The sequence below is a fragment of the Aegilops tauschii genome, chromosome 1 (assembly GCF_002575655.3).
Source record: "Aegilops tauschii subsp. strangulata cultivar AL8/78 chromosome 1, Aet v6.0, whole genome shotgun sequence".
In the NCBI taxonomy this organism is placed as follows: domain Eukaryota; kingdom Viridiplantae; phylum Streptophyta; class Magnoliopsida; order Poales; family Poaceae; genus Aegilops; species Aegilops tauschii.
In genome coordinates this window covers 46,983,689-46,997,169 of record NC_053035.3, presented here as the reverse complement: position 1 = coordinate 46,997,169, position 13,481 = coordinate 46,983,689, and the positions used below count along the sequence as shown (strand labels likewise).

Sequence of the window (13,481 nt, the reverse complement as noted above, 5' to 3'; positions counted from 1 at the left end):
ATCTTGAACCCCTTCTGACGTGTAAAGATGTTTATAAAAATCAGTTGTCATGGACTCCATCTCCTCACTATTTTCTGTTATTTGGCCATCGTCCTGTTGGAGAGCCTTAAATTGATTTTTCCGACGACGGTGACTTGCCCGGAGATGAAAGAAATAAGTATTCTTGTCACCGTGTTTAAGCCACTCTATTCTTGCCCTTTGTCTCCACAAAATTTCTTCTCGATGATAAAGTTCCACCAATTGGTCAGTTACCTTGATTTATTTCTGCTGCTGCCAGACCCGATCTACCTTGGGATCATCGCAACTCCTGTAGCAGATTCTGCAGCTGCCTTATTTGGATACGTTGCCAAAGTGGTGGCGATCCCAATGAGACAGATCACTTGCCAACGGTTGTAGCTTGTCGCACATGCCAGCGACAGAATCTATCGGGCCCCGCGCCCATGCAGCCTGCACCACGTCCGGCAAAGTGGGATCCCTCTCCCGACAAAGCTCATATTTAAAGCTGTGTCGGCCCTGCCTGCATGCATGCATCTTTTCCACGTCGAGAAACATGGGTATATGATCAGAAGATGCCGCTTCCTTATGCTCTGTGATCGAGTCAGGGAATGCCATGCACCGTGCTGTATTAGCAACACATCTGTCTAGCCGTACCCTTGTGTACGTTCCACCTGTCACTTTTTTCTCGAAAGTCCAGTCCCTTCCCTTATAACCGATATCAGTTAAACCACAAGTGTCAAGTGCATCACGGAAAGAATCCATCTGAGCTTGGCTTCTATTCCCAACTCCATCATGCTCACTTGGCAATAGTACTTCATTAAAGTCGCCCATAACAACCCATGGTTGATTGTTGGACCCTGCTATTCCACGAAGCAAGTCCCACGTTCTATAGCGCTCACTAACCTGCGCTTCCCCATATACAAAAGTGATCCTTGTCTGCATATTCACTAACTCATCAACTACTACATCAATGTGATACTCAGAATAACCAACAACTTGAAGCTTTATTTCCTCGTTCCAAAATATTCCTAGGCCCCCACTTCTACCAGAGCTGCTCCCTAAAAAACGTTTTTCATAGCCTAAAGATCCTACCATATTCTCTACTCGAGAGCCCTCTATTTGAGTCTCAACAATACAAACTATAGAGGGGGCAAGTTGCCTCGTGAGATCACGAAGCTCGCGAACTATCGCGGGTTTGCCAGCCCCACGACAGTTCCAGCATAGTAGACTCATTGCACCTGGCGCGACCCCCCATGGGGGCCCGCCAAATGTGCATCAATGGGTTTGCTTGGAGCTAAATTCTTCACTGGACCTTTATCTTGAGATGTAGCTGTTGCCTTGTTCCTCTTCGGCTCCTGCTTCGACGAGGGGCTCGGCGGTATTTCTGGAGCCGACAGTAGCAGCGGCATGTCTCCTTTTCCATTGTGAATGGGAGGATTTGGGGAGTTCTTGGGATCAACAACAGGAGAAGCACCCCTCTTGCGATTCCTCTCTACCTCTGTCATTTCAACATCCACCGCATTCTTCTCAGTTTCATCCTCTTTCCTGGGCGTGTGGGAATTCTGCTGCATGCCACCTCTGCCTCTTCCACGGCCAGCACGGCCCCTGCCTCGGCCACTTCTATTTCCAGAGCTTTCTCTAGGGCCTCTCCCTGGGCCTCTAAACCACGTTGCTCTCAGATCCTTGAACACTAGTGCCTTTGGGAGGTGAATTCCGTCCCCGCATTCTTTGAAAGTGTGACCAAGATATCCACAGACCGCACACCAGTCAGGCAACCTTTCATACTTAACCCTGAAGAGCACCCTCTGAACCTCTCCCTTCTTCTTTACCACTAGGGAAACGATGTTCTTCAGAGGTTTTGTGACATCAATGTTAACACGCACTCGCGCAAAATTCCCTTCAAAGTCCTGCGCCATTGGTTCGGCATAGATGAACTCGCCGACCGTCGATGATAATGTTCTGATCTTGGAGAAGTATCCTTGAAGGAAGTCATGTATTTGCACCCACATCTCAACTTTATTGAGCTCTATGGAAGAGGGCTTTGTAAATCCATCATAGTGTGCCATCATGACTGCCTTCCCTTTGAAGTTCCACGGTCCGTCCTCCATAACCCTTTCCCAGTCACCGAGACACGAAAACTGCATCGTATAGAGGTTTTCCTCGAGTGGTTTGATATTCACCTCCTGGGCTAGATCCCAGGCCACCCTCATGTTCCGAAAGAACCAATACTGGTTGTAGGGTTTATCGGTGTGAATCCTAGCTATCGCCATCCAGCGGGTCGCCTCCTCCGGGAGTTCATCCTCTTCCACGATCACATCCTGCAGATCATCCTCCTCGAGTCCCAATTCTTCCATCATCGCCTCGAGTTCGGAGGAGCCCGAACTTTCCGCTGCTTCAGCCATCGATCTGATCTCTTGCCCGTGGTTTCTTTTCTTTCCGCGGACGGTAGGAACCCTAGCTATCCTAATCTCGTCCCGTTACCTTGATCCAGAGGCCCTGACAGACCGGCGATGGAGGAGGACGGCAGGGGAGAAAAGATCTCTACGGGGAACCGCCGTCGCCGCCGAGAGGAACAAGAACCCTAACGAGAGGGGACGTGCATCAATGTCTGAATAGGAGCGCTCGTTATGCGTCCGTTATAGGTCATTTTACAAAATAGGGCACACCCTCCTGCGAGCTGGGCGGACTATCTAATCATTTTCTTCTGATTTTTTAAAACACAAAAAACAGTGAGCCCAATACGATTCAAACCAGTGACTTCATGGTTCAAAGTAAGCCGTCATAACCACCCAGCCACCCTCTTTTGATGTGATTGCTTACCTATTTTTCATTCTTTCCTTCGTTCTTATTTGCTTTTTCTTTTTTATGTTTCCTCATTTTTTGGAATGGTTTTGTTTTGTTTTTATTTTTATTTTGCCTTTTTATTTTTCTTATTATTATTTTTGTTTTCTTTTACCTTTGCTAAATGCATAAACTTTTTAAAAATATCAATGAACTTTTTTCGAAATGGATGAACTCTTCTTCAAAATCAATGAACTTTTTTTTCGAAAGATATTGTTTTTAAAATTGATGATCTTTTTTAAATCCTTGAACTATTTTTACAAAATCCGTGAATGCTTTCAAAGAAAATAGTCGACTTTTGGAGATTAATACGCTAACCAGAAGCGTCTTTATATTTCATCATAATCTCCTTTATGAGCCACCATGTTGACACTAGTCCCCTCCAAGAAAACTATACTGTCATCAGTAAAGAGGAGGTGTGTAACACGTGGGCTAGTGCTCCCAAAAGACACCCTCTTAATATGTTGTGCCTCTTGTGCTCTTCTAAGCAAAGCAGAGAACCCCTTCACACATAATAAAAATAAGTACCGGCCGGAGACCTCTAGATGGTGTAAACCATCTTGACAAGCCTCCATCATACACAAAGTTAATGCAAGAATGGCATTGTTGAGCAGTCAAAATTTTTAATAGCAAATCTGAGTAGTGCGATACAACTAGTATGAATAAACAAAAAAAATAAATCAAAATGCACTCTGCTCAAATGGAGCCTCCAAACCACAATGTGCTTTCACTGTTGTCTTTGTTTCGATGAGATCTTGAGGATTAGATCCAAGTTGGATATGTTTAGGTAACTTTTTTTCTACCACATTTTACACTAGTGTGTATGTAACCTCATTTCTACAATATTATGTATTGCACGTTTTGGTCAAAGTGAAATAATTTTTTTGAGGATTAAGTGAAATAATAAGTTTTAAAGTTTTAAAAATCCAAGGCAAGGCGAAATGATAAGTGACTGTCAATAAAAAGTGACAGTCTACGTCGTAAAATAAGTGTAATTCACTCGAAAAAAGAATATTCATCCCAACCGCCGCGGGCGGAAGAGACGGCCGCGGAGTTCGCGCCGCCGGGGAAGGGCGGCGGAGGTCAGCCGGCGTGTATCCATCCTCCTACCCCTTCCTTGTTTAACTTCGCCGCTCCGGTCCGGCCGGTGAAGTAACTAAACGCGGGCGGTTCGTTCCGTTCGCTTCGTTGGTACAGGATCAGGATGGAGGAGGAGAAGGAGAAGGCGCCGCCGCACCCGCATGCCCATGGCGCCGCTGACGCCGCCCCTCCTCCTAGGTACTCGCGCCGCCGTCGCGCTAGGTGCTGTGTGCTGTTCAGTTTTCTTCTGGGTGTGTCTCCGTCGAGGGGCCCGGGGGTTAGCTGGATCTGGATGATTGCGATCCAATTCCATGGAACAGGGCTTGCGGATTAACTAATCGTGCATTAATAATAATCGCTGGATGTAGGACTCCTTGATTAGTTAATCCACAAGGATTTGGGGGTTAGGGTTTTAGGTTATTAGGAGTAGTTTGCTGCTTGTGATGTGCGCCCAAACAAATTCAGTCAGGCTCTCTACTTGCCTGTTCCAAGTTTGTGGTAAATCATTATGAACAGTTGTGTTTACTGCGGTAACTAAATGCATCGATCGATCTGCACAGGTGCTACAATCCCAATCCAGAGCATGTACTCAGTACTCTCTACTTTTGTTCATTGATATTCACAGCCCAATTGTAGATATATTCGATTTGTTTCTTCATGTGCCGGCTGTTGCAAATTAAGAACCCAAACTGTAGGATTGTTGAACTCGAAGTACATATCTTAGTTTTTTCATTTACACTCATTTTTTATATCTCCAACTTTGTGAACCTTCTATGTTTAGATAGGCAAAAACATTTAGAGCCTGGTTGTGTTTCTATACTACAGTTCTACATTTGCTAGTTGCAGTCCCGAGATTGTTGTATTCAGATACGAGAAACACGTGGGTGCTTCAATACTTTTTGAATGTTATATTCAGATAATGTTCTGTTGTTTGTCGGCTGGTGCAAATTAAGGAAACTGTACTCTCATTCAGCAACTTACCACCAATCTCTGTGTATGCAACTAGTTTTTTTTTTTTTTTTTTGCGGGTGCGTGCATGCAACTAGTTGCTGATAACAAATTATGTAGGGCGCGTCTGGAAGATGAACATGGATCTGCTTCTGTGTATCGTGTTCGTGCGCTGGAGAAGGCGATTGCAGGGTTTGCGCAGAGGGAAACTGAGGCCGTGGTCAATCCTACTGTCGGGAGTTCCTTCGTTTCTATTGACGAGGCTTATGAATTCTACAACATTTATTCCTGGGAATCTGGTTTTGGAGTTAGGTATGGATCCAGTAGTATGGATTCTCATGGAACTAAATGCATACAGCAATTTGTTTGCGCGTGTGAGGTATGACATTCATCCTCCCCTTGTAGTTAAGGTAGTATTTCTGATTTTTGTGTTGTTGGTCTCAACCCAGTACCAATGCTCAGAAAATGTTATGTTCTACAGGGTAAACCATCCAAGGACAGCGATTCATTTCGTCGGTGTGAATGCAAAGCGTCAATTCTTTTGCTGAGATCCAGAGATGACGGATGGCGTGTGTGTGAGCATCAAGTTGGGCATAACCATCCACTTTCTAAGATGTGTGCGCAGAGGTCATCTTGGCAGTCTCATAGTAGTATTGACAAGAACACAAGGGGCTTGATTCGTCAACTAAGGGAAAACAATGTGCCACACATTGATGATAATGATGCAAAGAATCCGCTGTCTGATGATATCCAGAAGACAGAGGAAACCTTTGCTAGGATCAAAGCAAAGGATCCAACATTTGGTTATACTGGTTTGCAGCTTGATAGTAACTGGAGAGTAAGGCCACTACTCTGGACCAGTGGCCAGAGCCTTCAGTACCAATACTTTAGTGATGTGATTATCTTCGACACCACCTACAGATCGGACAAGTATGGGACGCCGTTCGGCCTTTTTGTTGGAGTCGACAACAACTTTGAGACCATATTGCTTGGTGGGGTGCTGATGATAAACGAGAAAACAGAGGGCTACAAATGGGTGCTCAGTCAGTTCTTCCAATTAATGGGTAGGGAACACCCCACAACTATACTGACCGGTAAGATTGCTTCCGTACACACTTTTCCCTACCCAATAGTATTTTTCTGCAGCACTGCCAATCTAAGTTGTTTTGTGTAAAATCCTGTAGATCGCTGCGAGGCAATTGAGGAAGCCGTATTGGAGGTACTGCCATCCACCACACACAGATGGTTCAAGTGGAATGTGCTTCGCAGGGCAAAGGACTACCTTGGTTTCCATTACACCAAAACAAGTAGCTTCCGAGTGGGGCTCCACAAAATTCTGAACGACACGCTGACGGCTGATGAGTTTGAGAGAGCATGGGAGATGCTGCTAGAGGAGCATGGATTGGAGAATCATCCATTTCTGAAGGAGATCTATGAGGTGCGGCACAAGTGGGTCAAGGCATACTTCAGCGACACATTCTGTGCTACACTGACCAGCACACATAAGAGCGAGAGCGCGAAACACTTTCTGAAACAACATCATGTTCCAAGGGATTGCTCAATGGAGCTTTTTGCCCTACAGTATGAGAAACTGCGATCCGAAAAACAACCAGACTATGGGTTTCAGGAGCAGAGGACTACTATGGTAAGCTTAAAAATTTCAGGAAATTAACGTCTTTCATATGTGCATTCAAGATAAGCTGAGACTAAGGATGAATTATTGTTTTTCGTGCAGGATGAGATTGTTCTGAGAACAAATCTACCAATCGAGAAGCACGCCAGCGAGGTGTACACAAGACCGGTGTACGAACACTTTGTGCAAACCATACGCGAATCTGAACCTTACGTGGTGGAGGCAGTCATCCCCAACCTGAGGTACATAGCACGGCGTCCCAGCAGTGAAACTAGGGAGAAATGGTCTAGGGTGGAATATGAGGTGAATGTTAGAGAAGACGGCGAAGCGTTCATGTGCGTGTGCAAGCAATTCGAGCACACGGGGATGCTCTGCTGCCATGCTGTCAAGGTACAACAGTTCTCTGTCAGTACTACTATCTTCCGTCCATCCGCAGTATTCTCTTTCTCCTACTAGCTTTATCTGCATGTTTACTATTAGATCCATATGTACACACATTTCAACATCTTCAGGCTTCGAATCTTTTTTCAGGTGATGATCCACCTGGGCGTGCGTGAAATACCAAGGTTACACGTCATGCCACGCTGGACAGCCAAGCCGCTCCAGTGCCAGGTGCACTGCCGCGGCGAACCTCGGACGGACACGTGCCAGCAATGCAGGCACTCCGCGATGCATGACCAGTTCTTAGACCTAGCGCGCCTAGCCTGTGAGGATGATCGGTGCTACGAGATCGTCATGAGGGGCATCGGCAAACTGAACAGAGAATTGGCCGCAGCAGAGGCCGTGCCCCGCCGCCGCAGCAACAAGCCGGCGTCACGGAAGCCGAGGTGGAAGCGTTGATTACTTGCCCCCGGATGTCTGAAAGCCTGTCCGAGGCCTCTGCAATGCTTCGCAAGGCACGGTCTTTTTGGTTTCTTATTTTTGCTAGTGTGGGTAAACCTCTGAACCTGACCACGTATGAACTAGGCCAGACCAGTAGTATATTTACATGTTCGGCAACGGCCTGGCACCATATTTTTCAAACTTATTTGTGTTTTGGAAAACTCGGCATTTCAAAATTGTTCGCAATTTTTTAAGAAATGTTTTGAGTTCCTTTTAGGAAGTTTAAAAAGGTTACCGTGTTTTTTAGGGAATTTTTTTGGAAGATGTTTTTTTAGGGAAGTTTAAAAAATGTTTTTAAGGTCGACCAACGTTTGGCCGGCTGGCGGGGACTTCTTTTGTCCTTGGCCGGGCGGGCAATTCTCGTCCCCTCCGTTCTCCGGGCCCTGCCAATCTATGCTATGAGCGTTCTTCTTCTTCCCGCCGGCACTGTGCAAGAGATTGAGAAACACTGTCGAGCCTTCTTCTGGACGGGCCAAGACACGGTTACCGGGGGTAACTGCAAAGTTGCTTGGGACATCGTGTGCGCTCCTTTCGCTAATGGAGGCCTCGGCTTCCTCTCTCTAACGCAAATGAATGTTTGCCTCCTCCTCAAACACATTTCCAAGCTACACGACGGTGCGGCTTCGCGACAACCTTCCTACCCTGTCTCCATGTACGGATGGTCTAGCACCCATGACGTGGGAATGGACGATATTCATTCTACCCCTATCTGGCGGGATATCATGAAAGACCTTGATTTCTTTCGTTCAAACACTCGAGTGCAACTTGGCAGCGGCGCTACTACCTCATTCTGGCTCGACCTTTGGCTCCCTAACACCACCCAAACCCTAGCACAACTTTTCCCGGCTCTGTTCTCTCACTCCAATCGGATCCACACTCCGGTGGCTCGTGCTCTGGGCTCGAACAACCTAACCTTGGACCTGACCCCCAGGCTGTCTAACATGGCTGAGTGCGAGTTTGCTGATCTACGCAATGTTCTGGCTTCGGTAAACGTGAATTTGCAGGTTGCTGACAGAAGAATTTCGAGGGAGGCAGGCAAACCGTTAACCACTAAGCTGGCCTACCAAGCGGTTTGAAAGTCGCGGCCCAAGGACAGCCTTGCGCCGGCCATTTGGAGAAACTACGCACCGAATAAATGCCGAATTTTTGTCGATCTCGCCCACAAGGACCGCTTGTTCACGAATGCTAGGCGCTTCAGACGGGGCATTGCCACCAACACTGACTGCCCCTTCTGCAACCAATGTGAAACCATTGATCACCTTCTTTTTCAATGCCGACACCTAGCTCCGCTCTGGGCAGAACTAAACAGCCTTTGCCATCATACACCGCATGGACTACTACATGCTTGGGAGGGTGATTTCAACAATAAGACACGATCGACAGTTATGATGGCCGTTCTCTGGAACATTTGGAAGAGACGAAACGCTAAGGTTTTCCGAAACCAACAACTCCAACCCCACACTATTGCTAGTTCGGCAGCTGACGATCTTTGGCTTTGGTCCCATCGTTGCAAGAAACCACAGAGGCAAATTATGCTCCGTGACTGGGGCTCCATGTTGTTCCATTTAGCCGGGAGAATATAGTCCCATGGCATAATGTAATCTTTTCCTTTTGCTTTTTCCCTTCCCAAAAACCCCCTGTATTTCTGTTCCCTATGCTTGTCACACTTTGACGGTGGTTAATAAAGGTTCAGGCAGGCGTAAGCCCGCCGTTGACGCGTCAAAAAAAAATGTTACCGTGTATTCAAAAATATGTTTTTAGGGAAGTTTAAAAATATGTTTTCTTGTCATTAAGAAAATGTACAATATCTATTAAAAAATGTTACCGTGTATTCAAAAAAGTGCTAAAAACATGTATCTTTGAAAAATGTACATAATATATTTGAAAAATATCCGAAGTGTATTAAAAAAATGTTTATAGGGAAGATTTTTTTGAGGAAGTATTTTAAGAAAGTTAAAAATATGTTTATTGTCATTATGAAATGTGCAATGTGTATTTCAAAAAATGTTACTGTGTATTCAAAAAAGTGCTGAAAACACAGATTAAAAAAATATACATAATGTATTTGAAAAATGTCTAAAGTTATTAAAAAGTATTACATGTGTGGGCTAAAAATGTACATTGTATACTGAGAAAAAGTAGACATGTGTCAAAAAACAAAAGCAATTAAACCGGCAAAGAAAAAATACAAAGAAAATCAAGAAAGAAACAAAAGAAAACCAAAAATATAACGAAGAAAGGAAAAAATTAAAAAAAACCCAATGAAAACATAAAATATAACTAAGGAAAGAAGAAAGCAAAGGAAACTGATGAGAAATCAAAGAAAAGCTAAAGAAAAAAGAGGAAAAATGAAAAGAAAAACAGACTAGAGCGAGCGACCTACAGCTATGCATGAGCGGCGCGAGCGACTGCACTAATGGGCCGGTCCAACTCAGCGGATACAAGTTAAACACTCTCGGAGTTCAAAATAGATTGCGATGAGCAAAAAAAGAAGGGTTGCTCAGCCCTATTTACAACGTGTCAAGTCGTAGGCAAGATCATATCTAGTCCCTTGGCGCCTACATTGGCCCAAACACGCGCATCCTCCTTGATCTTCTCCGTGATTACGGCATGGGAAGGCCGTTGTCAAAGATATAGGCATTGCGATGTTTTCAAATTGTTGTTAGTCATTCATCCACCTAATTCCGATGAAGATCACCCAGCAAGTGTACGTGTACGGTCAGCTACAACACGCTAGTAGTAGATACGCTGACATGTCTATGAATCTCTTCATCTGACTTGTGCAAATATGCAATGTGATCACGCTTCCCACGAGCTGCCTAACACCATATCAAAAGCAGCTAGCGAATCATTTACTGTACAAAACAAACAGGCAAGGGCAATTGTTTGGATTAAGTTCAAAGTGTATATTCAACCCTATCTCCTCGTCGAGAAAACACGGACTTGTACGCTGCACGCTGCACGGGGTACAACTATATCCCACAGTATTCTATTCTGTGTACAAAGAAAGGGACAAAATGCTTGCCCTTCTAAACGAGTTAATTGCACAAAAGTATCACAATTGGGGCATCACATGCAGATTGATACCACGATTGCTAATTTTTGCGTGTCAGTATCAACATTGGTCCAGGTTTTTGCAAAAAAGGCTAAAAAGCTGATTTATACGTATTGACAGTGTATCTGACTGTTGGGCCCGTCTGTCAGGTGCCGACGTGGCATATTTTTTGCAGAAAACCCCCTTGCTTTATACGTAATCACATAAATGCCTGTTATTTTTGCGGAGAAAATGCTAACATGAAAGACTTTTTTTTGTTCGGACTTGTTTGAAAGTTTCCAACGAACTGGACAAATAAACTAAACGAAAAATCGCCCGCGCCAGGTTTCGAACCTGTGACCTGCAGCACGCAAGCGGAGCGCGCTAGCCACCAGGCCACAACGAAGCTTGCGTTTGATCGAAGGTGTACCGCTCATCATAGCGCATCCATCCAAGGGTGACCCCGTGAGACCGAAGCTTCAGAGGTCCAAGCTCCTACAAACAAAGAAATCATAACACTACATATGGGGCATTTGTGTTTGAAATAAATACGGAATTCATAACACCGGCCACTTTCAGTATTACCCGCTGCTCCACCGACATAGCGTACGACCGGTGTTGTTTGTCCCAGTGATCATCAAGAAGCCAAACCATTCTAACAATTTCAACAAAGCATTCTTGTCAACACGATTATCTTTTCAATTCAAAAAAACTAAAGTAGGCCTACTAGATGCAAGATTCAAAGCATATGTATCCAAAGCATTCTTCTCAATACGAGTATAATTTTAGTACAAATAAACTAAACTAGGCCTATTTCATACAAATAACTTTTCCATAGAAATAACATGTCAATCTATGTATCCAACCATATCTTTTCAATAAAATAAACTAAACTAGGATTCCACAAATCAAACAAACAAGGGTTGGAATACATGCAAAATTCTAATACATGCAAGATTCAAATCTAATCAAATTAAACAAGGATTCCCCAAATCTTCAAAATACCATATTTTCTATGGATAGAAAGAAGGGGATTGGAGGAGAGTACCTTCTAGGATAGATTGGAGAAGAAATGCACGGACCAAATAGTCGGATCTGAAGGATTTGAGAGAGGGGATTGAGAGGGGGAGAGGAGGAAGCCGCCGGCGCGCCTGTTCTGTAACTCCTCTTGGAACAAATGGGTGGGGTGGGGGGAGCGGGAGCGGGCGGCTGGCATCTAAGTCACAGTGCAGCGCCTAAGGGCTAGGCGCTGCACTTTACATGTGTGGCGCCTAGCTCGTAGGCGCTGCACTGCTGGGTGCGGGGCCCAGGGCTGCCACGGTGGACTGGAGTGCAACGCCCCCGTGCTAGGTGCTGCACCATAGGGTGTGGCGCTGGCGTGGCGGGCGCTGCATAAAAAGGTCAGGGGAGTGAAATAGTTTCACGGGCAGTTCATTTTGTGAATTGATTTCGTCCCGAGGTCAAAATTGTCAAATTTGCCGCAAAACTAACGTTGGTTCTCAGTGCTGCGGAGATCTCATGATTGCATGAATGCGCAACTTTTTGACGAAAAACTGAAGCGACCAAGCATCGTCGCTGCGCCAATAATTGAACCGTGCTGTGAATGATGCGTCGCTGAAGTGCTGCGGAGATTTCATCTATAGTTCATCTACATTCCCAATATCCAGATTGATATCACATTCCTACCTTTTTGCTTGCTTGCAGGTATTAGACTTTGGTGGTAAAGATGGGTCGGCGCCACCATCTCATCAAGATTTGGTGAGAGCCTCGCTACCATCTTCCTTCGCACCATGCGGACTTGCAGTTGGCTTTCTCAAGCAACAGCAAGATCATGAGAGAAGTAGGGAAGTTACGGTGGCGGTGAGCTAGGTGTCACCTCCAAGTCACAACAGGATGATGACCCGAGGGCAATCTTCTTGGCTTTTGTAATTCTTCATGGACTACAAGTAAATTTAGTTTTTTTGTATGGGTGAAATTAAAGTGATATGACCTGTAAAAAAACTGAGTAATTAAACTGAGTTTCAAGTCTTAGGAATGTGGCGCTTGGGTGTACTAATATGTTTTACCAAGAAAAAAGTATACTATTATGAATCGTCCGATGGTCCGAGCTTTGAGACACGCGTATGTGTGTGTATGTTCGTTTTAACTTTTGTGGAGTTTTTTTCTGGACAAACATAGTGCAAATGCAAGCACTTACATATTCATACATATGCTCACATCTATGAAGGTGCGCACGCACACATACCCTATCTCCTCCATAAGTTGAGAGACTGACCCTGCAAATCTTAAGATTGACGAAGGCATCACAGACGACTCGTTATCGATGAGTCTCCCTCATGGCTTTGAAAAAATAGTCTGCATGTACACACAAGTATTAAATGTGAGTTTTGATTCTTGTTGAGCTGAGGCACAGCCATCTTCCTAGTTATCCAACCATATGTTGATTTCATTATTATTTTCGGTCCGTTTCACTTTCTTTGTCTTGTTATTAGAATGAACGGGGTACTTTTGAAGAAAATCTGAAATGCGCGACCAAGCAATGTCACTCCTCTTTGCTCCAATAAATCATGTTGCGAATGATCGATGTGTCATTTAAGAGCCTTTCCAACAGCTCCTCTAAAATATGACTCAAAAGAAAATAGTTTTAAGGCACCAAAATTGCGTTTTAGGCATTCAACAGTTGCTCTAAAATAGGGCACCACGGCTCCAACAGATGTGCTAAAATAGGGCGTCCAACCACATCTTTCTTCTCCACAATTGCATACATATTAAAACAAAACATGAACTGTTGATAGAATTTTAAATGTTTGCATCAATGATACAAGTATTATCCAAAAAGACATCAAGCAGTTTTTCTTAGAGCATCCATGATACAAGTATTATTCAGAGTTTCAAACGACAACTATAGCATCGAGCTCGTTGGTTCATCGGCTGCGATCAGTACGCATCCTCCATCGTACAGGTGCAGTACTACTGCTAGTGTACGCTTGCACAACTAATTGATCAATCAAGCACAGCGCGCATGTTACCGGCCTGCTAGACAACACAAATGCTCATTCATTATTC

General features: G+C 44.6%; 2 protein-coding genes across 2 annotated transcripts; one reads left to right on the top strand and one right to left on the bottom strand.

The window, feature by feature from the left end:
• Window positions 1–330: 330 nt before the first annotated feature.
• On the bottom strand, window positions 331–1,092 carry LOC141027392 (uncharacterized). Its single transcript, XM_073504401.1, has one exon. The coding sequence runs from the start codon at window positions 1,090–1,092 to the stop codon at window positions 331–333; it is 762 nt and encodes a 253-aa protein (XP_073360502.1).
• A 2,739-nt stretch (window positions 1,093–3,831) lies between these two features.
• On the top strand, window positions 3,832–7,610 carry LOC109755696 (protein FAR1-RELATED SEQUENCE 5). The gene is made up of 7 exons (XM_020314587.3): window positions 3,832–3,920; window positions 4,036–4,116; window positions 4,987–5,245; window positions 5,348–5,960; window positions 6,051–6,511; window positions 6,602–6,889; window positions 7,031–7,610. The coding sequence occupies exons 2-7, from the start codon at window positions 4,043–4,045 to the stop codon at window positions 7,337–7,339; spliced, it is 2,004 nt and encodes a 667-aa protein (XP_020170176.1). The 5' UTR covers window positions 3,832–3,920; window positions 4,036–4,042; the 3' UTR covers window positions 7,340–7,610.
• The last annotated feature ends 5,871 nt before the right edge of the window (window positions 7,611–13,481 follow it).